The sequence below is a fragment of the Arvicola amphibius genome, chromosome X (assembly GCF_903992535.2).
Source record: "Arvicola amphibius chromosome X, mArvAmp1.2, whole genome shotgun sequence".
Classification (NCBI taxonomy): Eukaryota; Metazoa; Chordata; class Mammalia; order Rodentia; family Cricetidae; genus Arvicola; species Arvicola amphibius.
This window is the reverse complement of record NC_052065.1, coordinates 71,274,784-71,302,057: the sequence shown is the minus strand read 5'-3', so window position 1 is coordinate 71,302,057 and position 27,274 is coordinate 71,274,784. Positions and strand designations below refer to the sequence as shown.

The window sequence follows — 27,274 nt, the reverse complement described above, 5'->3', positions numbered from 1 at the left end:
TTAATCAAAGGCCAAGATTTGTCTGCTAACTGTTTGGAGTTTGAGCTGCAACAACAGGATAAAAACAAACTAAGGAATTATAAGTGGTAGTAAAAGAAAAATATATTTCTACTTAGAGTCTCTATTTCAAATAATTATTGTAATAGAAAATATTGGATATTGTGATCCTTGAAAAATTCAAGTCCTTACTCTAGAAACTGCTATGATTACCTTATAATAACAGGGAAAATACTATTTCTTAAAATGTTAAGATGGAACAATAGTGATATTTACTTTGTAACCTATATATATGATATATTACATTAATACTCCGTTTACTATATTTGTTTGCTAAAATAGAATGTTATAGCTGATATACAAATTAACTCTGTATGTTTAATTATATGCTATTTAATTTGATAGCTATGTAATCATGGAAACATTACTTGATTATTCTATGCTTCTAATTCTTCATATGGGAAATAGAGACAATGTACTAAATAAAATTGTATTTTGTATTACTAAGAGCTTGAATAACTGCAAATTTCATCTATCTTATAATTTCATTGATTTCTCAATCTTTTTTATGTAACCTTACATATTATTTACAATTTTTATTGAAGAATATTTTGAATGAATTAAATACTGAATTTTTCTGAACTTTTGCTTAAACCCTCATAATTAATTATCTTAGTAATTTTTTTCTGGTTGAGACTCATAATTATCTATAAATTATCATTTCAGGGCCTATAACACTTTTCTTTCTTCACTGTCTATCACTATGTATTTATTTAGCTATTACCAGTTCCTATTTGTAGCATACAATTTACGAGATGAAAAATGCAGCTCTGAGGTTATAATAAAGAGAGTTGGATGAGAATCCCTGAAAAATCAGGAAAATTATGATCTGAGTTTTTTTTTTTCAGAAAGAATCACAGGCATTTGTTTTTCTATACACAAGAGCAGTAACAAAGGTATTCCTTATCCAGAACTTGGGACAACTGGTTCACTTTGGATTCCTCACTTATGCCTTTGTAGGTTTGTATTTGTCTCAGAAAACTACACATCACATAAATATAGAGAAAAGTTTAAAAGAAAATTTAAATCAATTTTTCTTTTATGAGACAAGAGTCTTATATAGCATTCGTTGGTCTATGTGGAATGTGCTATGTAGATTAGGCTATGAAGAATTCACAGAGATCTATCTGATTGTTTCTGCCCCTGGAGTGCTGGAATTAAAGACATGTGCCACCCCACCTGGCAAAATCTTTATCTATTATAAGATTAATTATGATTTTTCTCACAAAATATCAAGAAAAAATGAAAGATTTACATTAGTAGAGGCTCTCTTTTTTAAATTGCTCAGTTTTTTTCCTCTCAGAATTTTTGGAGAGAATACTTTGGTTACTTTCAATTTGAAACCTTTAACTATACCAAAAAGAGAATACAATTAAGTTTACTATATCAAACTGAACATTTTCAAGTTCCTTTCTTAGTTATAGCTGTAGCTAAATTGTAGATCACTTGTCTAACACAACAGTGGCCCTGGTTCAATAACTAAACACTATAAAATTATGAATGATAAAAGTCCTTATCGGACAAGTAATATAACACTAAGAGACCATCAAGCACTTTAGTAACATGGAAAAATATTAAATTGTTATATCAAATAGCTACTTTATGGTAATGTCAGGTAAACTGATGGTCCTCTAAGTAAAGAAGTTGAACAATTAACAGACCTTGTGCAAGTTGCCTTTATCTTTGAACAGGAGATCTTTCGTGGTATGTCAGACAGAAAATTTCTAAGAAACACATCTTCAACTGTAAGAAAATATAGCATACTCATAAAAAGCAAGGAGTGGGAAAACTGGTTATCTCTATGTAAATATATTGAGATATATGTTTTTGAAGGATATTGCATTTTCTAGACTATGTGGGCATTTAACATTTCTTTTAAGGTCTACTAACCAAACTAATTAAATGTATAAATGTCCTTCTGTTATGAAATATTAGTTTAAGATCTGATACTTTGTGTAGGCTGTGGAACATTTGTTTAATAATGCAAAGATGTGTTGCATTTTTTTACGTTGCTTTGTAAGCTGTGTTACTTTGCCTGTCTAAAATACCTGATTGGTCTAATAAAGAGCTGAGTGGGTAATAGCCAGGCAGGAGAAAGGATACGTGGGGCTGGCAGACAGAGAGAATAAATATGAGAAATTTGGGAAGAAGATTGAGGAGTGAAAAAAGGAGGACTCCAGGGTCCAGTCACACAGCTACACAGAAAGCCACAGATTAAGAAAAAAAGAAAGTTATATAGAATAGAGAAAGATAAAACTTTAAAACCATGCTTTCATTTGGCCATGAATACCAAAAGAATAAACTAATATTTCAATTTTTTCATACCAATGCAAACAAAGGTTCATTTGAAAGAAATGGAAAGACAAGAAAAAACTCTTTAAATTCTAAATATTTTATCTGAGCAATACTCTTTTATTACTTATAGCTACCCAACATGAGCTTTAATTCTATATAAGGAAAACATAAAAACCATACTTGCTGTTTCTACGAAGATGCTGTCTCTAGGGAAAAACCATAAAACTGTTCTCTATTAAAGTAAAAGCATTAAGGAGATAATTTTGTACTTCTATTTTGACTATTTGAATATGTGCTTCACTATAAAAGTATAGTTGTATTCATTTACTTATTTTAAAAAAGCAAATTACATGAAGTTGAACATTTGCACACAGACACTGAAGTCAAATTTAAGTTTGTTTACCTTGTCTACTGTATAAAATGCAATGTATATCAACTTAATTATGCTTTATTGATAATGTGTTGCTAAAGTTACAAAAAATAACTGTACTTTGTTATTGTCAAAAATAGTTCTCTATGTACTTAAGCAATCTTAATTTGTGAATATAATTCATACTAGAAGAAATAATTGATAAAAATAGGTTTATTTATTATAAAGAAAAATTAGATAAACAGATTTTAAACTAAAGTTATAAATCTATTAGTGGGTTTTGCTTTCTTGCATGTCATTAAAATAACTCAAGTGTTATTTATTTAAAAGTAAATGAGAGTTCAGAATGCCAAAGCTACTTCAAAAACCCTTCTTAAAAATATCAGTGTTTTCAAAGTTGCTTTAGGTTAAATGGTTTCATTCACAATACTTAAGATTAATTTTGATTGCTCTTCTTTTTCTTCCTCATTCCTTCTGTCCCATCCCTTCCATAATTTCCTTCACCTTTTCTCTATCACTAAAGAGGAATTAGCCAAACAAGGGTACATGTGAGCGATACTTATGTAAAAATCTACTGGCTTGCTTGTGACTAGGTTTACATTTATGAACTATTCAAACATTACTAAGAAAGTAAAGAAGTAGAACAGTCTACTATAGCCTATTCAGTTAGTTTGCCATTCACCAATGTATAGAAGATGAATATTTCCTATTGAAAATCACACTACAGACTTTACCATGTAAAATAAATAATATTGGATACTTTGACTCCATTATTCCACAGTTTACATATCCATTAATTTTAAACTAGGATCAATAACCTGATGCTAAAAGTTACAAGAAATTGAGAATGAATGTGAAATGTATATTTATGTAAACTTACCTTAAATAAATTATTCACAGCACCTGATGATATAGCAAACTTCATAACATCTGGTAGTTCAGCTTCAACTATAACATCAAAACTGTGGAGTGAAATATTTAGATTGGAAAGAATCTTGAAAGGAGAAGGATCCTTGATGCCAATTGGATTCTGGACCCCAGAAAAATCTTTTAAAAAGCCAGATTCTTTGGCATCAAGGGCATCTGTTGACCCAGTGGCATATTTAGAAGTATCAGGGTACATGTATCTAGCAGTGTTTTGGAAATGAACACCAATATTTTGGTTATCAAAAATTATATAAGCTCTAACAAATTCAAGTGGATCATAAAATTCAGAGATTATCAAAAAATCAGGATAGGAAGTATGATTTGTGCCAGTAATAAAATGTGAGATATTTCTATAAACAATTTTAAGAATAGATGATGATATAGAACTGGCTTTTAATTCATTATCAGTTAGAATGTTAATATCGCTGGTACTAGAAGAATTATGATCATTCTGAATATTTTTGATGATAATGTTGAATCCATTAAAATGACTAAGGAAATGTTTATTTTGGGGGGCATAGTTTTCTCCAGCAGTAAACTGAAAGCTAATAGCAGCAATACAGCTAATGATGTTGTTAGTATCAATGGCACTGATAGTGCTAAATGTAAAGCTGGTTAAAGTAGCATATTTCTTTCTGCCAAAATAGTTTGGGCTGACTAGAAAAGTTGATCTTACTTCATATGTAAACCCTGTGATATCATTAAGGTCTGAATAATATTTTATGGCAGCTGTATGTATGTGACTAGCAGTGCTAGAAGGTTCTATATCATAGTTAGAGTCAGAAATATTGTTAGGTACAACACTGTGGCTAGTAGCATTACTGGGCTTGGTATTATAGTTAGACTCAGTATCTTTTGGAAGTCCATGGCTGTTTTGGGGGCTAGGGTTGTTCTTAGGATCAGTTTCATTTTTGATGAAGTAAAGACTGTTGGAAACTGGTCTAATAGTCTCAGAGTAAATATTATTTCCTTGTCCAGTGTCATTTCTAGGAAGAGAATTATAGTTGGAACCAGAAATATAGTCCAGCACAGTTCTATTTTTGTTTCCAGAGGCAGAGTTTGGAGTTGTGCTACCCTTGGAGTCAGCATTATTGTGTTGATTGACATCTTCTGCCAGATCAGGAGCATTGTCTAAATCAGTGTAATATTTCAAGTTAATATCACCGTCGGAGGCCTTATCAATGGCAGGGTCAGATTTATTGTTATGATCAGTTCCATTTTTAGAGTCACCATCCTTGATGGAATCAGGTCCACTTGTAGGCCCAGAAGCACCGCTAGGATCAGACCCACTATTGTTATCAGTATTATTTTCAGAGTTGCCATCTTTAGGATCACTGCCATCAGAGTCAGATTTATCTTTGGGATCTTTCTTATCTTTGCTGTCTTCATCTTCAGTGTCTGTTTCATCTTCAACTTCTGTTTCCTCTTCAGTATTTGTCTCATCTTCATGCTCTGTCTCATCTTTGGAAAGAAGTTTGTTTTCAACATCAGCCTCATCTTTGATATGTCTAGCACTGATAAGTTTAAAAATGCTATCATCAGAATTATCCTTATTTTGAGTTTGGGCAGTAAGATTGAATTTGCTTTCACTTGCAGATAATCTTTTTGGTGTCAACATCATGTGGCCAGAAGTACTATGCTGGCCCATGATTTTTTCAGATTTTATAGGAATGGTTTGGGTAGCAGCAGAGTTCTTAAGATTTTGGAGAGCTGAACAACTTTCACAATGTAAATAAGAGGTGGAATCCAAAGAATATTTAAAATCTTCCCTGTGCAGAGAGCATCGGATGCCCACACAATGCTTAGGATCCAGGGATCGAGATAAAGGGCTATTTCGAGAAGTCTTGAGGTGTCTAACAGTTTTAGAACCCAAAGAACATTTAGAATCTGAGGAAATTTGGCTATGTAAAGGAGAGTCAGAATCAGAATCATCAGAATTTGTGGAGCATTTATGAAAAGAAGAGTTACTGATTTTCATAAAACATCTGGCACATCTTTGAGTTCCCATATCCAAAGAAGATGTAATACTTCTTCGAGTCTTCTGTCTTGTGACAGACTTAGAACTCTTAGAATTTGGGCTGCCAACAAGTGATGATACATTAGAGGTGCAAGTCTCAGAACTTAGAGGAATAGGAGTAATTTGATACTTTAAACTCTCAAAACCATGGGCATATCTATACTCCCTGCAATGGTGCTTATAGACAGATATTTTCCGGCTGGCTTTTCTGTGATACTTCTCATCAGTGAGTGTATGAGAGTCCGGAGAAAAACTATAGCCATGTTTTTCCTTTCTTTTTTCCTGTGACAGCTGCATGGCACTGAGACTTGAAGATGCCTCTTTGAATCTCACAGTTTTGTCTTCATTCTTGTTTCTTGTTAACTGACTTCTGCAAACTGAGAGAAGAGTAATATATGAGCAAGCGTAGACAAATACATAATGAATCCAACTTTAATGTTCACATTACAATAGAAATCCGTGTAAACAAAATATAATTTCTTTCAAAGTATTATAGTGAATTTTATTTGATATTTTAGGGAAGGCCATGACCCTTAATTTTCTTCTCAATTAAATGCCATTTGAAGCTTTTTAAGCTATAAATAAAACATGGTCATTTACTTCAGAGTCATTTTCTTCAAGTTGACAGAGCTTACGCTTTAGAAAATTAATCACTATATAAGAATTTACAAAATGCTGTGACCAATATACAACTATAGCTTTACAAATTTGTTACAATAAAGCTATCTACATTGTTTCATTGTATTTCTAGAAATTTTAAGAACTTTATTTGTTCCCAGGCTATACCATTTATGATATATAAAATCTCCATGTTTAGAGAGAAAAACATATCCTTGTATTTGATATACTTTTTCATATGAGAGTTAATAGCATCTATATCTTCTATAGCTATCAAGAAGTTAACATTAGCAGGGCAGTGGTGGTGCACACCTTTAATCCTATCACTCAGGAGGCAGAGGCAGGCAGATCTCTGTAAGTTCAAGGTCAGCCTGGTCTACAAGAGCTAGTTCCAGGACAGACTCCAAAGCTACAAGGAGATTCTGTCTTGAAAAACCAAAAAAAAAAAAAAAATTGAACTCAATGTTATATCATTGTGGAAATGTAGATTATTTACCAATATCTTAGCTTTAAAATTGAACTAAAATTATTGAATTTCATTATGGACAATCTTGTCATCAAGGTACATAGGCAAGTACAAGACTAAATTTTAAAACAAATATAAACTTTATTGCCATTTTCTCCATGTTTCAAGTGTATATATATATATATATACATATACATATACATATACATATACATATACATATATATATATATATATATATATATATATATATATATATATATATATGGTTTTTCGAGACAGGGTTTCCCTGTAGTTTCTAGAGTCTGTCCTGAACTAGCTCTTGTAGACCAGGCTGGCCTCGAACTCAGATCAAGTATATTATTATGCATAAACATGAAATCATATTTTGAAAAAAGTTTAGGAATACTGAATGGTAATTTCCTGTTAGAAACTGGTAATAAAATTTTTACAAAGACATAAGTTTTCTCATCAAATTTCCCTTATCATCACAGGAGTCCATAAGATATTGTTAAAAATATTATCCTTTTTTTGGTTGCACAATCAAATAGGTATACTCTGAAAGATATTCACTAGTATAAGGCATATATGATTTGCCTATAATGAAATATTTCCTCTTTGAAAGACTTCATTGCTAATAAAACAAGAGTATATTTTGAAAAGAATATTAAGTTATTCTAGTGCCCCTGGTAACATGATGGTATTGAAGATATTTGTATAATGTTGAAGACAATTAGTACCCTAAAGTCATATTCTTTACAATAAATATAAAATAAAGGTCAAATTATTAATTTTCTATACCAAATCAAATGTCAAAATTTTTTAAAATGTAATTATTTTCTTCAGTGCTATGGTCTTTGAGTATATATATCAATGTACTTTAATTATATACTGGTATAAATTAGTGACAAAGAAACACACACACACAAAAAAGACTGTGGCTGTTACTAATAATATTCCCTATTTAAGGTAATAGTCTAGAACAGTAAGACATAATCTGTCTGGAGAGCAAGTAATAAGTACACAGTTATTAAGAAGTACTGTACTATTGAAAAAACATGAAAAATTATCTATTTGTAAAAGGGCATATCAAGCATATGATTTTATGATGATAAATGGTTTAAATATTTGTAGTGAGATACCTAACCACAAAAAACCTAAAATGTGATACTGTACTCAGTCCTGTCAATTTTTTAATTTTAAACTTATTTTATTTTTGTGATGTATGTTTTTATGCACATGCATGCTCAGCTCTGCATACCCCTGTGGAGACTAGAGTCAATGTCAGACATTTGCCTCTATTTTTTTCACCTTAAAATTGTAAGACTGAGTCTCTCATTGAACCTAGTGTTCACTGTTACCTCTAATAACTGTTGTTTATAATCATACTATCCTAAAGATCTACATATGATTCATGTATTTATGTAAACATTATTCTAATAGCATCTGGTGGTTTGAATAGAAATAACCCTCATAGACTCATGTGTTTGAATGCTTGATCCATAATTAGAGGCACTATTAGGAGGTGTGGTCTTTTTGGAGTATATGTGGCCTTGTTGCAGGAAGTGTGTCACTGTGGACGCATCCTAGTGTGGTAGTTATCTTCTGCTGCCTGTGGTTCCAGATGTTGAACTCTCAGCTTCTTCTCCAGTACCATGTCTGCCTAAATGCTATGCTTTCTGCCATGACAAAAATGGACTAAACCTCTGAAACTGTAAGCCAACCCAAATTAAAAGTTTTCTTTTATAAGAGTTGCTGTGGTCATGTTATCTCTTCACATCAATAAAAGCCCTAACTAAGAAATAGCATATAACTGATATTATCATGTGTTATACGATTTTAGATAGAACTCTTGATTATAATATTTTTACTGTTGTTTGGTAACTTCCTAATTTTTATTTATACAATTGTTTGTATTTTTATTATTTACTAATTGTTACTAATCAACTAAATTTACCACTATTTCAAAAATCATTTGATAGCTAGCCATCAAGTTGAGTTTGTATACAGAGATGAATACGCACAAATTCTTACTTTCTTTAAGAATCTGATGAATATACTATGGATATAAGCAATGCTATGTTAACTTACAAATCTATTAAATATTTTAAAAAATATTTTGTGTGTAAATGAAGCATTTATGTGTGTACTCATCCATGTTTGTTTATTTGTATGAACTGGGCATGTGGTACACATATTTCGAAACAGTTTCTCCCTTATTATTCACTGCTGGAAAAACCAGTCAAGCTTGTCTTAAAGTCTCCAGCGATTTTACTGTCTCTGTCTCCCATCTTCTTTAGGGAAAAATTGGTTTAAAGATAAGATTCCTCTCTCCAGCTTTTACAGTTTTGGAGATCTGAACTCAGTTCCAAGTTTTGAACAAGTTCTAAGAAAATGAACCTTAAAGAATGAGAAGTAGACTCTTAGAGATACTTAGTATATTATAGGTAGACTCTTAGAGAGACTTAGTATATTTATTATAGGTGTCTGGGAGATACTGAGATTTAGATAACAGGCTACTTAATGCGGGGTTCTCTCTTGAATAATGCCATCTGAACAAAATCTGGGAGCGGAGACTATTTTTATAATGTGCAGATATGAAAAGTCAAAGACAACAATGAAATATGGAATTTTTTCAAAACAAAGGAATCATTTATATATATCCAGAAATTGATTCTAATGAAATTGAGATCTATGTCAAAAATAATAATCATAAGTATGCTCAGAATAAGGTAAAAGCCATCAACAAAGTGAGAATTTCAAAGATAACATGCTAATTAATATGTATCAAATAGAAAAAAAAGAGTTAGGGGCTGAAGAGATGGCTCAGTGGTTAAGAGCACTGGCTGCTCTTCCGGAGGTCCTGAGTTCAATTCCCAGAAACCACATGGTGGCTCACAACCATCTGTAAAAGATCTGGTGCACTCTTCTGCTGTGCAGGCATACATGAAGGCAGAATGTTGTATACATAATAAATAAATCTATTTTAAAAAAGAAAACAAAGAGTTAAACTATACAATAATTAAAATGAAAAAAATTCACTAAAGTAAATCAACTGCAAACTAATCACAGAAGAGGAAAATAAAATAAGATGATAGTTAATTGGAAGTTATCTAGTTGGGGCAAAAAATAAAAAAAGTGATGAAATTATAAGGATACTGAAAGACAGTGACAATTGTATCAGTATACACATTCTGGCAAACTCAAGAATAAAAAGAGAAAAAGGAAAAATTTGCTTTAAAAAGTAAATGAAGAGAAATATTTTATTGAGCAAACAAAAGCTTACAGAATCTATATAATTGTGGATATTATATTATTATAGGAAATTATTATATTATAGGAAATTATTGTATTATTATAAGAAATGCAAAAGACAGTACTTCAAATAGAAATAAAGCATGAAAACATAAAATTACAAATATACTAGTATGAGTAGATATATGAACTAATACAGCCTATTTTAATACTATATCTGTATTGAGTAAATGCCCTTTAATCCTATTACAAAAGACAAATCCCAAAGTACTAAAGTAATTATAAAATGTTAGTGGTTATATTAAAACATGCAAATTGTGATATCAGTATCAGAGTGTGTGAGTATAATGAAATGTGTGTGTCATTTACAATTAAATTTAAGTTCTCAATTACCTGAAGATGGATGTTATAAAAGCTGTTTTATGTAAGTCTCATGGTAACGTTAAATAAAGTGTGTCATATATGTGATACATGGAAGTAAGGTATTAAATTACAGTAACCATCCACATTCATATATGGGGGGGTCCTGAGACAAAGGAAGATAGTAACATAGGAAAAGAACAAAAGAATGAACCATAACATTCTCATCCCCCCAAAAATGGCAATACTTCTTTATTATTTAAAATTAAATAAACTAAATGAAAGACTGAGTATCACCCTACATGCATTTATGATGGTGTTCACATACAGTGAAGTTGAAGGGATGATGAAAAATGCATACAAATACTAACCAAAATAAATCAGGAATAGTCATAATAGAAAAAAATAGATTTATCAAGTTCTTTCATCTCATGTGATTTTAATATCCAACTAAAGCCTCTGCCATCTCCCAGAAAATAAAAAAAAAAACTAATTAGATTAACAGAGACCCACAAGTAGTCAAAGTTAAAATAAAAGACTATAAAATGCTGAACCCTAAAAGTAACATCCATATCACACAACTTCCTTGAAGGTTCAGGGATCACTGCAGAAGATGAGTAGAGAATCAGTATCCTCTGAACACAAGGCAGCTTCACATACAAACTCTCAGGCTTTGTAATACACAAACACCCTGCAAGTTCAAGCCATACAAAATCCCAGCATGGAAGAGGGAAGGTTGGCACAAAGGACTACTCGTATCCAAGGAGAGATTAACAAGAGATGACTGCTGGAAGATAGTTTTCTTAAGAGTGTATCCCACACTACAGTGGAAGGCCACATATACAGGAATATATGAGCAACACAACTTAAATTTGCTGCATGTAGAAGAATACAACTGCTCCATACTTACCACCCTGCAAAAGACTCAACTCCAAAAGGACCAAAGACCTCAACATAAGGGCAGATACACTGAATCTGACAGAAGAGAAAGTGGGGGAATAATCTTGAACTCATTGGTACAGAATACTTCTGAACAGAAAACCATTAATGCAGGCACTAAGAATAATAATTAATAAATGGGACCTTGTTAAGCTGCTTTTGTATAGCACATGATACTATCACTCAAAGTGCCAGGCTACATAATGGGAAGATATTTTTTATCAACTACATATCTGAAAGAGGGCTGATATCTAAAAATGTTTAAAGAACTAAAAAACGCTGGATTTCAAGAAAACAACCCAAATAAAAATGAGATATAGAACAGAATTTTCAAAAGAGGAAAGTCAAATGGCTGAGAAGCACTTAAATATATGTTCAACAGGAAACATCATCAGGGAAATGCAAATTACAACTACTTTGAGATTTTTATCTTACACTAGTTAGAATGGGTAAGACCAATAAAACAAATGACAGTTCATGCTGGTGAGGATATGGCATATGGGAAAAACTTATTCATTGCTGATGAGAGTGCAAACTTTTATAATCACTATGGAAATCAGTGTGATAGTTCTAAAAGAGATCAAGCTATACCACTTTTGGACATTTACCTAAAGGACTCTACATCCAACTACAGAGACACCTGTGTTCAAAGCAGCTTTATTCATAATGTCCAGGAACTGGAAACAACCTGGATGTCTGTCAATGGATGAATGTATAATAACAATGTGATACATTTACACAATGGAATATTACACATTAATTTAAAAAATTAAATCTGGAAAACTGCAGGTAAATGGATGAACTAGAAAAAGTTATCCAGAGTGAGGTAACCCAGACCCAGAAAAGACAAATATAGTATAGTATATTCACATATAGTGGATGCTAGCTATTAAGTCATTGATAAGCAGGGAAAATGTTTTATGAAAGAACAATGGAGAATATTGGAAACAAAAGGTTTAAGTGGGGACAGGGACAAGGAGTAGTAGAAAGGAGGGATTAGGGCGGGTTAAACAAAATCAAGAATGCATTAAGCAGCTTGATGAAACCCCACTAGGTTGTTAACTATTTAATATATATGCATATATATGTGTGTGTATATCATATATATACATACATATATATATATATATATATATATATATATATATTTAAATGGAGTTTGAATAGGAGTACCTCATGGGTGAGCAATGCTGATTTCTAAATATATGGACTTAGTGAAAATTTCAGTATCAGGCATGTATTACTTTCCTCCAATGAGAAGTACTAATGAGAGATACCCAAAACAATGAAGAATATATCTATTGCTCTTGGTTGCCCATCTTAACTAGATGCCAAGACTCTATTGCTGAAGACACTCCACATTCTATTTGTAGGGCAAAGAAAAATTATTCCTGAACTGAACATAAAACTACCATTCTCTTGTCTGGTTTCACAGTGCTACAAAGTGCTATGTGAGCTCTCTGGTGAGAAAAAATTATCAACGGTCTTATACAATATTGTACTCCTCACACTACAATACTCACTTACCAGGCAAGATATGCCCACTTATACATTAATGACAAGATGGTTTATGGAGTCACCAAATACTTTCTTGATTGGATTTGAGGCTTGCCTTACAGGAGGGAATTTATGCTTGATTCTGTAAACATGGTCAAAACTCCATTACTAGAGAAATCAATTTTTGCCTGGAAATCTTGTCTACTTTCAATATCCAGGAGGATAGCTATATGCTTTTCTTTGGGTTCACCTTCTAATTTAGCTTCTCTAGGATCACGAATTATAGGCTCAATGACATTTATTTATGGCTAGAATCCACTTATGAGTGAGTACATACCGTATTCATCTTTTTGGGTTTATCAGGATAGTGTTTTCTATTTCCATTCATTTGCATGCAAAATTCAAGATGTCATTGTTTTTTACTGCTGAGTAGTACTTTAATGCGTACATATTCCACACTTTCTTTATCCATTCTTCCATTGAGGGGCATCTAGGTTGTTTCCAGGTTTGGTTATTAAAAATAATGCTGCTATGAACATAGTTGAACAAATGCTTTTATAGTATGATAGGGCATCTCTTGGGTATATTCCTAAGAGTGGTAATGCTGGATCCTGGGGTAGGTAGATCCCTAATTTCCTGAGAAACGGCCACACTGCTTTTCAAAGTGGTTGCACAAGTTTGCATTCCCACCAGCAATGGATGAGTGTACCCCTTACTCCACAACCTCTCCAGCAAAGGCTATCATTGGTGTTTTTGATTTTAGCCATTCTGACGGGTGTAAGATTAGGTATCTCAAAGTTGTTTTGATTTGCATTTCCCTGATGGCTAATGAGGTTGAGCATGTACTCAAATTCTAATAGATCTGTTATTTCAGAACTAATATTAAGCTGTGTCAAACAAAAATCACTCTACTCAAAGAAAATAATTCAGAATGTGTGTCAGAATTCAGACACTCCTATATGTACCCACAAACTCAGAAATCATGATGAGTGCTTCACTGTTTCTTGGTCACGCATAAATGCTTACATGAAAGGATTTGGCTTTTAATTAGTCTGAAAACAAGATGTTAATAATCTTTATATTTGTAACAGAGACTGGTTGCATTCCTAACTTGCAATTCTTTCCCATATTGTACACTGAGGGAGAGCATACCACAAAGAGTGTAATCACTACTGATATATTGGACTTCGGATCATCTTTGGGGCATGGCTCATTGCTGTTGCCTTGTATTCAATTTCAATATTAGTGTGTATTATAACAATGCACTAAGAGCCCAACTTACTTTATTTACTAGTCTAATATTTTAATACAGAAATTTGATTGCTAAATGCAGCTAACCCCAGAAAAGAAGTGGGTTTTTTTATAGGCTGACCATAAGATTATACTATGAATGATGAACTATCACATACGGCCACTTTTAAAGTTTTTTTTTTTTTAAAAAGATTTGTGACTTGTACTTCTGGTTGTCTACAAATATTCTACAAAATGGTTTTGTTACTTTTGCATACAACTAAACCAAGACAAAAGATCTTGATAAAGTATCAGATAACTGAAAATATAACAAATATTGATGATTGCATACACTAATTTTATGACAATATATTATAAGCCTTACAAATTTAGGCATAGGATTCTAAATAAGAATTAATGATGCTTGCTTTTTAGAACTGTTTCTGTTAGTTTCTACCATTTTCTGAAGGAAAACTTAATTGGCTGGTGATTCGAGGTGTTGTAAGTTCATTGAATTTATTTGGCGGATGAGCCTAAAATCACAGCAGGTAGCACTGAATATGAAATTATAGGGATAGTTTTAGTTCTAACACTTTCAACACACATACATGGAAAGTAAAGCATTTCAAGGTATCAACTGGTATGCTGGTCAAAGAAAAATACCTGGATCCATCAGCTTTTAGGCAGCTGTTGTGAAAAGAGACAGAACTAACTTAAGTGGACTATACTAAAAATTAAACTAAGAAGAGTATATTCTATGGTGAGAAGCCACAGTGGGAATCCGGTTAACCTATATTGTCCGACTAATATATATTTTACTTAGGATGTGTTTTCAAGGGCAACAAATGTGCCTTCTGGGACTATACTTATGCCTTGTGGACTCTACCAATAAAATCTGAGCATGCAAGGCTTTCAGGTCGGCTCAAACTTAACTGTAGTTACACTGTGCCTGAATTGATGGCCTGAATTTTTTTTGTAAAGATAGACTTCTCTGATAAGGGGCTTTTGTTCTAACTAGATGAGGGAAGATTAAAAAGTATAAACTAGGATCATTTATGCAGTTTATATCTTGCCATATAGGGGTTTTATTAGTAACAATTTTCATGAAAAGACATCTTGGAGAAGGTCTAACAGAGCAAACTGCACACAGATTTAGTAAAATCATTCCTTAAGCTTCTGTGTTGAAAGGTTTCCTTTACCCTTGACTGGTGTCTGAATTGGGTTTGGAAAGAACTTAATATGTGTTTCAAGAATGAATTAGTGACATGTTGTGCCTAAATTTTTTAAAAACTGGCATTTGTTAAATATATATTTCTTATTAATAAGTACTATATTTAATATTCATAATTCATATAATTTTGGACCCAGTCTACTCATTTTCTCCCTTCCAATCCATCTTTCATACTCTCCAGCTTTCCCTCCCAACTTCATCTGTCTCTTAAATTTAATACCCTTTGAGTCCACTTAGTACTGCCTATATGTGTATGTCTGTGGGATCATCTACTGGAACATGGGTAGTCTTTCATAATGTGTAGCCCTAGCCACTCTGAGTTTGTATGTACAACTGTGCTCTCATGATAGGCATATATTGTTTTGTTACAGATAGTTACTCCTTCTGGCTTTTATTTCTTTTTCATCCCTTCTTCTGTAAAGATCCTTGAATGTTGAGAAAAGGTAGTGTCACACAAAGTTTCATTTAATGCTGAGTACTCCAGTCTCTTATTCTCTGCACACTAATTGGTTGTGGGTCTTTGTACTAACTGTCATGTAGTAAAAAAAGAAGTTCCTCTGAGGATGGTTATGAGATCTTTATATCAATGGATATAAAGATAAGAACACAGGAGGCAGTTTAATACTATATTAATTTAGCCTAATAATGGTATTAGGGCCTATGACCTAGGCAGTCACTGATTTTTGCCCTAGTTAGTGGTGCAGGCAAATCCCAAAAGCAACTTATACAGAAAGTATACAAAGAAAAGAGGATACAAATCTACCAAAAATTTCTAAGGGAACACATGGAAAATAGCTGAATGGAATAAGAAAGTCAATACAGGATAGGAAAATGGTGTTCAATAAGGAATTACTGAAGAATACCAAAGTAAAATGCTGGAAATTGAAACTTCACAAAAAGAAAGGATCAGGGGAGGACAGACTAACAGGGCATATAAGCAAGTAAGAGGACTTGGAATATGCAATCAAACAAATGCCTGTGAGCAGAATTTATGCAATCTTGGGGACATTATGAAAAGACAAAAATTAATGAATTCTGAGGAGGGTAATTTAAATACAAGTAAGAATAAATGGAAAAATAAAGAACAAACAGTTGGGGAAGTTTTGAGTTTAAAAAATGGACCAAAAGGAAACTGGTTTGAAGATAAATATATGACTGGACAGCATAAAGAGTTTCATTTCTCAGGAGGTTGAAACCCTACTAACCAGTCAAGTCCATGGTTTTTTGGAGGCAAAACTATAAAAGAGTAAATATGGAAATGATATAGTGCAAAGCTATATCTGGCACACTGCTTGGATCCAATGTGACAGTTCCCAACAACTTTTCACCTCATTTAGTACTATACAGTCCTAATTTACCCCTCCCAACTTAGCAGTACTCTGCTGACAAAACTTTATCATATAGTACCATGACAGATACTCTGAATATGGTTCACAAAGGGTTTCATTGGGGTGCTGAAATGCCCACACAGCGAATTTTTTTGAAATGATGTGTGGTATTGTTACAATAATAAGCAGGTAGCTCAATGGCAAAATTACAATCTATACATGAAATTATGGATCAGTTTAAACTGATTTTTACAATAGTGTAAATAACACTCCATGCAGAAAAGAATAATTTTATCAACAAATGATAACAGGATAAGGTGCAGCCACTTCAAAAAAAGAAAGGTTCTCTTACATCACACTATGCCAAAAAATCCCCAAATAGACTAATTATTTAAATGTAAGATACAAACCTATGAAGCTCTTAGAAAAAAACTTTACAACCTTGGAATTGGAAAAGTATTATTATATACGAGGTCTAAAATGTAAGGATCAAAAGGAAAACTTATAAATATGAAAATAGGTATCTATAACAATATTTTGTCAAATTAAGATTGGATTTTGATGGCAAGAAAATATAGTCCACACAGAAGAAAAAAGCATTATGAAGTCATATGCCTAATGTGTGTAATATATGTGCTTTTTAAAAATAATTTTTTGGGCGGGCCAACTCATAATTCTGGTTCTGGGCCAGGAAAGTTGCAGGGTTCTTCAGCCCACCAGCTCTCTTTCATCTTCACCACCAAGGTGAGCTCTCCAGCATTGTCCTGGCTAGTTAATCCCTTGTAGCAATGAACAAGGGATGGTGTCAGTTCTCCTGATTTCATGTCCTCAGGCTTGGCTTTCCCACACCCATACCTTCAGGGACAGCTCTACTTGTGTTGCCCAGGTGAGGTATGTTGGCCACTCTCTCAAAGGCTGTAGCTGGTGAGAGGCACGGACAGGTCATCCACTTTTAAAACCCCAGGGTAGGCTATCCCACCTGCCACAGGTGGTGAGGAGTAGGGCAGAGGGCATCTCTCCCCTGCACACTACCACATGACAGATGAAGGGCAGGGCCAGAACTTCCCCATGCTCATGTTCTCATGGCTGGTTCCCTGACCCCTGTCAGTAGGAGCTCTTCTATGCTGTCCAGGTAAGGTGTAGGGCCCACTTTCCCATGTGATAAAGCTGGTAAGATAGGGTCAGTTCCCTAAACCACCACAAGTGGTAGGGCCAAGGAAGGAAGGGTATTTTTCCCTAGTCTTCACCACCACATTTTGGCAGGTGATGGGGCTGTGACAAGCTATTCCACCCTAGCACCCTTAGGACCAGCTCACCTGTACCTCTGTCAATAGGATCAGGTCTACTGTGCTGCCCAGGTGAAGAGTAGGGCCTACTTTTCTGAGCGATTCAACTGATAAGGGGGAGAGTCAGCTCCCTTATATGTAGCATGTGGAGAGGGGTGAGGGGTAAGAAGGGGCAACTCTCTCCCACCCACCACTTCATCTACGATCTTCTGGAACATGTGAAGGGGCTGGTCCTGCAGACCCAAAACTACAGGATCTGCATGACACAGTGCAACAGGATATCAAAGAGAGTCCTAGAGAGACCTTGAACCAGACCAATGACTTTGCAAAGAACACTTGCAAATAAAGTTATAAGGATAAGAGTTTACTGTGTGAATCACTGTGTCACAGTACACTTTCCATGATGAGATTTTTTTCCCTTTATTCTCTTAAATTTTATTTTATTTTATGGGGAAGTTGCAAGGGCAGACGGCAGATATAAAGGGACAGGGAAACAAATGTATCATGTTGAAGACACAAATAATATATTAAAAAGAAAGTTAAAATTAATAAAAACATTTTTGATATTATGTTTACATAATTTTATTCTTCCCATGTATTCCTCCTTGCTCTCTTTCAAATTGGTGTCCTCTTTACTTTTTAACTATTTTTAACACAAACTGTTCAGTCTGTATAATGTTATCTCTATGTATACATTAACTTTCAAAGCAGTATATAACTTTGGGACAATTCATTAAGCAACAAATAATAGGTTTTGATGTGATTTCACTTCTAGGTATATTACCGGCAAGAAATGAAACATATTCCATTACAGAATCTTTTAAACATCTGCGATGGAATGAATCCAAATACCCATCAATGTATAGGTCTACAAATAGAAAGTGATAATGTCTAATATGGAATATTGTTCAATCATAAAAGTTAAGATACACAGTATAAGAGAGTAATCTTGGATTAGTTATACTAATTAAAGAATGAAGTCATAAGGTAGAATTCATTATATGATTCAATTCTTATAAAATAAGTAAAATAGGAAATTTGACAGAAAGTTGATTAGTTGTTTCAGAGGAAAAGATAGGGTAGGGGAAGATACATAGGTAATAGGTACAGAGTCATCACTGTATGAATAAAATACTCTAATAGAGTTGAAAGTTGCATGTATCTGTGAATATATTAAAAAGAGTGAGCTTCATTCTTTATTGGGTGAGTTATATCCTAAACTATTTTAAACACATTGTAAATAAGCATTGGGAGTCTAACCAGCATTGCAGGAAAACACCACATACTGCAAAAAAATGTTCCTGGGTTGATTATATATATACAAATATATCATATATTTTATTAGACTTTATTTCATGTCTGTTTTGTTGTGCTGCTTTTTCTTTGTAGTAAATCATATAATTTAGTATTATTAAGTAATAAATTAAGTATCATTGTGTATTATATTACTTTGTAACCACTCTATCTCTTCAGATTCTGAATTTATTTTCCAAAATATCAACAAATAACATGACTAAATTCTCAGACAATTTCTACTGCATATACTCACCCCTGTTATCTTTTTGCTGTACAGACTTTTGCTCTTCAGTTTTCTTTTCCTGACCAAGCTTAGTAGGCAGGGTAAGAGGCCTCCAAAAACCTAGAGTCATATAAAACAGATTCAGTTATTTCCAATTACTAATAAAATGATATTATGCAAAATAATGTTTACTACACAATATTGGGGATATTATGTTAAGGTGTGTTACTTTTGTTTATGCTGCATTTGTTTAACTTTGTGAAGCTGTGACACTTTGCCTCTCTAGAACATCTGATGGTCTAATAAAGATCTAAATGGCCAATAGCGAGGCAGGAAAAAGGATAGGCATGGTCAGCAGGCAGACAGAATATATAGGAGAAATCTGGGAAAAAAAGTTGCTGAGAGGTAGCCCAAGAAGAAGGAGGACATCAGGGTACAGCCATCTAGCTACATAGTAATCCACAGAGTAAGTAAAAAATGCTTATAAAAACACTGTCTATTATGGCCTAAGAACACAATGTTAAATTTAGCTACCATCATTCTGGAATAAATAAAAGGATTTTTTTCCTATTTATTTGGAAAAAGATTTAACTATAGAAGACTACGTACATCAGCATTTAAATTACCTTTCATCTCTTATAAAGGTGTCCCTGAAGTTCCTTAATTTTCAAGGAATAGTTTGCATTTATCTGTTACTCATGTTTATTTTATCATAATATAGAAGAGATAAAAAATTACCTAAAGCAAGATGATATTCTTCTTTTTGAAAGTGAAATAAAAATCTGGTATTATGATGTTTAGTCTCTGAATTTCTTATTAATTTTTTTCAAGTGGTTTAAGATCAAAATATATCAAAGCTACTGACATTTGGGAAAATTTTATGATGCCATTAATAAAACTTATAAGGTATTTTTTTTTCTCTTAATAAATTTATTCAAGCCATTTTTACTTGTTTTCATCATGAAATTTAATTATCAGCACTTTATTTCATGTTACCTATGGGCTCCCTTTCCAAAAAAGCATGTAAATTCGATATTTCAACTATTACTACATGGGGTCTCCAATGAATTGTGGATGTACGGAGTGAGTCATCTCCCAAAGACCTCAGTTACTTACTGAGGTCCTGGCTCATACAGAAAAAGGCAGAGGCAGAGGCAGAGGCAGAGGCAGAGGCAGAGGCAGAGGCAGAGGCAGAGGCAGAGGCAGAGGCAGAGGCAGAGGCGGCAGAAGGCAGAAGGCAGAAGGCAGAAGGCAGAAGGCAGAAGGCAGAAGGCAGAAGGCAGAAGGCAGAAGGCAGAAGGCAGAAGGCAGAAGGCAGAAGGCAGAGGCAGAGGCAGAGGCAGAATCTCTGAGTTTGAGGACTGTCTGTTCTATGAAGAAAGTTCCAAGACAGCTAAGGCTACACAGGGAAACTCTGTCTCAAAAACCAAAAATAACAGCAATACAAAATTATTTTCTAGAGAGATAATTAGTCACATTCAGGCCCACATGAACTTCAGCAAAGCTAGGATGGTTTTTTTCCTCCTTGGAAGATGATTTCAAAACATGAGGTTTTTCATTTGCTGCTTATAAATCCAGTGTCCAAACTGTACATTTCTGCTTTTGATTTACTAAAAAAGAATCATGATTTTTTTCTAAGGATCTCTCCCATAGTAATGTACCCTGAGAGGCCTGGTGTCCTTGGTGGGCAGTGGGTAGTTCAGCATTTATTCTCTTTTGAATTTTTTAAAGTACTATGTCTTGTGGGCTAACAAAATGGGTCCAGGCACTTCTTTTTATCCACCTGTGAAATGTAACAGTTCCAACTTCTTGTCCGTTTATGCTATTATAGGGCAATTTGTTAATAGAAACAAATATGATATGATATCATATGATAACACACATTTCAGTAACTCCCAAGAGTGACATTTTGGTCAAATATAAGCAACTGTTAGATATTCCTCTTGAGTAGATTAAAACTTATAAGGTATTTTTAAAAGGCCACAAATATTTTAGCATACCTGGAGGACGATTATCCTTTCTGCGAGCACCAAGTCGGTGTGCTTCATTTTCTGAATCATGATGGTCAGACTTCACGAGATGTTCTTCTCTTTCCTTATCCATTTGAAATCCCTCATTGTCAAATCCTTTCTCTGTTTTTATGGGGTGTCTTTTACTTTCAGGTTCATTTTGATCTCTTTCATTTCCAGCTTTTTTCTGATGTTTTTCAGAACTGGAGTCTATTTGATCTTTTTCAGTGATACTCTGAAATGTTTGAAGGTCACCCTGACATTTTCCAAAGCTATCTTGAGGTACTATAGACCGAAAATGATACTTTCCAGAGCTATCCCAGTATCCACTATGACCAGAATCTAACTGTTCTAGTTTAGCATCTAACCACTGCTGTAGAGACTCAGATTTCTGAGTCACCTTGAGTCTTTCCAAATTACAGGTACTTTTGCATGCTTCAGCTTTCTTTATGTGCTTCACAGAATCAGAGGACATCACAGGGCTTTCAGAGTCTGAGTTCACTGTTCTTTCAGACCAAGAATCCTTTGTGGGCTTGTTATTATCAGTGCTCATATGAAATGTTTCTGTATCCATGAAATGTTTCACAGCTGCTGAGGTTAGCACACGTCTTTCTAAATCTGAGTCCATCTCACTTGATTCAGAGTCAGAGTCCATTAGATGTCTCTTAGATCTTTGCTTTTCCACCTGTATCATATGTACCTTAGACGTTGATGCTCTATCTTTTTCTGTACCTGAGTCTACTGCATAACTCTCAGAATCAGGTATCATCCAGAAAATTTCAGTCTCCATCATTGTTTTTTCAGATTCCATTAGACGTTTTATGGAATCTGAAGCCATTTGACGTTTTTCTTCTTTCTTTCTTTCATTATTAGAGGCTGAGTCTCTTTCATAGTCAGAATCTTCCAGGGATTTCTCTGAGCCTGAGAGCACCCAGTCTTTCAGAGATTCAGATTCCACCTGTTCAATTCTCACCAGCAGTTGCTCTGTCTTGGTCAAGTCTTCAACTGAGACTGAACCCATTTGATAACTTTCTGCTTTTAATGGTTGTTTTCTAGAGTCTGCATCCCTAGGAGACTTTTCTGAGTCAGAATCTACTCCCCATACTACTGATCCAGAGCCCTTAGATTGTTCTTCTAACTCAAAATCTGAGACAACACCCCGGTCAGAGTCAGAATCAATTGCACATCTTTCAGAACCAGAGTCCATAAGGGGAGTATCACTTTCAATAATTGTTAGGTCTTCGAAAGTTTTATAGTAAAAAGAACTCCCCAAAGTTTCAGATGCATTTGTATCAGGAATTTCCATTTTAGATTTGTTTTCTTCATCATGTTCCGATGTAACTGCTCCTTCATCACTTCAAGAAAAACAAAAATAAATGCATGATTAAATATTTACAAGTTTGTACTAAGGCATTATCTCGGTTGAAATTCTTCTGTAAGAAAATACTACGGAGCATATAGTCCTATCTGTCAACTGTGTAAAGCAAGAGGCAACATTAAGCTTTTTGTGAAAAAATAAGAATATTAGTGTGTTTATTTTATTATCTTCCCTGACATAGGTGTTTGCATCTGCCTTCACATTAACTGTTTTCTGATGGACCTAAAAGTATTTCTCTGAGTAGGATAATGCCTTGTTAACATGTGATTTTCTTGTCACTATCTAGTCAATATATCAACTTTTAGGGATCAAGTATCACTTTTAAAGTGTACTGTAAATTAAAAATAGAATTTTTTTGCATTCAAGTCTAGGTGAAAATTGTATATAGATAGATCTGATTATTAGTGAGAGTTACCTTGGAGTGTCAACTCTTTGTGAAGATGAACAACTCTCAGATACTCTTTGATTCGGAAGGGATGCATATTGTATGGGAAGTTCATATGATAAGACAGTTGTAGTTATTGGCTGAAAAACAAATAAATCATGAAGTTATAGCTTTTTAGTTAAACACGAAACACAACACAATAAAGCATCTACACTGGAGAGGGTATCAACTTGATTAGTTACAAACTAGAGCTTGATAGGCTTTGTATAACCTTCCTGAGTAAAATCTCATATTTAAATATAGACATGATAGACACATTTTGGGATGTTTGTTCATTATCTATGTTCCTACAAACTAATCCCCATGCCTAAATAACAGAAGAGTCCTATGCAACCCAGTCTTTGGATTGCATGTAACTACCATTTGATTAAAATTAGAGTAGCCCCATTCTCTTTGTTAGAGATTTGGAGTTAGTATTCAGAAAAATTTTCCCTGCTTGTTATATGAAAATTAGGGTAAACAATATTAGTTTCTGTGTAAAATCTAATCCTGTCATGTGCTTAGAAGAGTATAACAAACAACCTCTTAAAGAATAGACAGTCAGGTCTAGAGGAAACAGATATAAGTGATCATATGATTCTAGAAAAAGAGAGATAGAAATATTTCCTACCAAGTTCTTAACATTTTTTTCAGTTAGCACTTCAAGTTTCTCCTTATAGTAACACTATTTCCTGTCTTTGAATATATTTAGGTGATAACAGATTACTGAGTTAAGTCCCTCACCATTTGTCCATTTTTTCATTCCTAAAGTATAAGTAAAGTTTTGTTCTTTTCAAACACAATGACTTTTTAAAGAGAGTAGAAGTACAGCCAGCATTTTATTGAAAAATCTAAAACTATAAAAGTATAAACAAATGTGACTTTTAGACACATGAACATTACTAACACAGAAAGACAGTTGAAGGATGACCAAAATTAATTTATGTGAAGATACTTCTTTTTTAATGTAACTTTAACATGACATAATAATATACATACACTATAATGGGTCATTTAGATATGAGAAAAATTCCATATTATCTCATATTTCAGAATTGATAGTAATACATGAAATGTTTGAAATTTATTTTTTCAGAAGATTAACTGGAAGACTTAAACATGATACTTAGAAGAATTTTTTGAAATATCATATATAATTATAAAATATACTTGTTTAAAAATTAAAGATAACATTTATTTACAATGTAAAGAAAAAAGAAAAATATTAAAATTTCTACATTATAGAAGTGGATAGAAAACAGCATTTATTTCCTAAACAGCTATCTAGAAACACAAAAACTCAGAACTTCTCTCACTCCTATTCTCAAGCTATTATATAGTAAAGGTTATTAAACTCTGATTTTTCATTGGCTAGTTTTATTGATTTATTGGTTCCTTTCATTTTTTGAAATATTGTCTTGAAACAAAGTGAGAGATTTTAAATGTCACTTTTATTTAAGCACTTTGACTATATTCACTACATCAACCTCTCCTGTTCCATTTACAATTAATTTTCTTACTAATTAATTACCATTTACTTTCATACACACACACACATGGTGTGTGTCTTTTTTCATGGAGAAAACATGAAAACATGATATTTGTGTGAATCTGCATTATTTTACTTAATATGATTCAATTTCCATCGATTTTACTACAAATGACATAGTTGCATTCTTTTTGTGGATGAATGAAACTCCATTATGCATCTATACATTCACTTTATCCATTTGATGATGAACACCTAGGCTTACTCTATAATTTGGATATTAGGAATAGTGCAACAATAGGCATGGTTGTTAAAATATTTTTTAATATGATTACTTATTTTCCACCATTCCAAAAAAAAAGAGAAAAGTCACCAGAACAATAGAACCTTATGAAATTATATCAAACACCAAGTCAAGGTAATATAAGGAGAAGAAACAAGATATACTTTCTATCTAGATATACTTTCATGAATGATGTGTCTGGAACATGTGCTGCTTCTAAGATTAGGGTTTTGCTTGAAACACTGAAAGTGCTAGAATAAAATATAGTAGAGGTACTTTGACTCATAGGCAGGCAAGGGTAAAAACTTTATGAAAATTTCTCTAATATTTCAGTAAATAATACAAAGAAGTGACAAATACTATTTCATGAAATTAAAACACATCTTCACAGCAAAAGAAATGACAGAATAAAGAGACAGGCTTTAAATGATAGAAAACATGATAGAAGAAAATCTTTGCCAGTTACACAGTTTACGGGGATTAATATCTACAATATATATTAAGAACTGAAAAAGGTAACACACAAACCAAGCAAATACTCTAATCAACAAATGACCAAATTAAATAAGTAAATGATTCTCAAAAGAAGAAGTACAGGGGTTTGGTGAAATTGCTCAGGGGTAAAGTTCTCTGCCATCAAGACTGATGAACTAAGTTTGATCATCACTACAAAGATATAATATATATTTGGAATGGTAAATAATCTAACTGCATGCCTTTTATCATTACTAAATGTACCCATATATTGCATTACTACATTTCACCCCTTAAGTAAGTATAAATATTGGTCAGTTAATACTAAAATAATACTAGAGAAATGATAGGGACAATTACTAAATAAATAAAAGCCTAAAAATTATAAATTCAAGGAAACACCAGTTATAAATTCTAGAGTTGAAAAAAATGAAATGATAAAAGTAAACTACTAACTGGATATATGGAAAATATATTTGTAGTTGTACTGAAAACTAGTTGAAATGGCAGGGACAAGATAAAAGGCCTTGAGCCTAAATGAATGGAGCTCCACCATTCCAAAAAAAAGAGATAAGTCACCAGAACAACAGAACCTTATGAAATTATATCAAACACCAAGTCAAGGTAATATAAGGAGAAGAAACAAGAAAAATCAGAGAAAACACTTGTGTCAAATGAGATTTAGTGAACAACCCTGAAAAAAACCATATGATCATTTCATTAGATGCTGAAAAAGCATTTGACAAAATTCAACACCCTTTTTTGACAAAGGCCTTGGAGAGGTTAGGTATACAAGGATCATACCTAACTATAATAAAAGCAATGTACAGCAAGCCGACAGCTAATATTAAATTAAATGGAGAGAAACTCAAAGACATCCCACTAAAATCAGGAACAAGACAAGGCTGTCCACTCTCACCATACCTCTTCAATATAGTGCTTAGCCACCAGGGAAATGCAAATCAAAACAACTTTGAAGTACCATCTTACATCTGTCAGAATAGCTACAATCAAAAACACCAATGATAGCCTATGCTGGAGAGGATGTGGAGTAAGGGGAACACTGCTGGTGGGAATGCAAACTTGTGCAACCACTTTGGAAATCAGTGTGGCGGTTTCTCAGGAAATTGGGACTCAACCTACCTCAGGACCCAGCAATTCCACTCTTGGGAATATACCCAAGAGATGCCCTATCATACTACAAAAGCATTTGTTCAAATATGTTAATAGCAGCATTATTTGTAATAGTCAGAACCTGGAAACAATCTTGATGCCCCTCAATGGAAGAATGGATAAAGAAAGTGTGGAATATATACACATTAGAGTATTACTCAGCGGTAAATACAATGACATCTTGAATTTTGCATGCAAATGGATGGAAATAGAAAACACTCTCCTGAGTGAGATAACCCAGAACCAAAAATATGAATATGGTATGAACTCACTCATTATTGGACTTTAGCCATAAACCAAGGACATTAAACCCATAGTTCACAAGCCTAGAGAAGCCAAATAACAAGGTGAACCCAAAGAAAAACATATACAGATCCTCCTGGAAATTGGAAGCAAACAAGATTGCCGGGCAAAAGTTGGGAGCATGGGGGTGGGGGTAGGGATGGGGGTGTGGTTGGACTAAGGGGAGAGGGAAGGGAAAAGGGAAAGCCTGGAGTGAGTTTGGGGGAGTGGGAGGGTGGAGATGGAGGAAGGGCAGATATAGGAGCAGGGAAGAAGATATATACATTAAGGGAGCCATCTTAGGGTTGGCAAGAGACTTGGCTCTAGAGGGGATCCCAGGTGTCCACAGGGATTTCCCCAGCTAGGT

The 27,274-nt window shown here is 33.6% G+C and overlaps 1 protein-coding gene across 1 annotated transcript; it reads right to left on the bottom strand.

Moving 5' to 3' along the window:
- Nucleotides 1–22,215, bottom strand: LOC119804332. The gene is made up of 4 exons (XM_038315783.1): nt 21,396–22,215; nt 19,426–19,515; nt 3,603–6,043; nt 1–45 (listed from the first exon to the last, which is right to left on the bottom strand). The coding sequence occupies exons 1-4, from the start codon at nt 22,213–22,215 to the stop codon at nt 1–3; spliced, it is 3,396 nt and encodes a 1,131-aa protein (XP_038171711.1).
- Between the last annotated feature and the right edge of the window lie 5,059 nt (nt 22,216–27,274).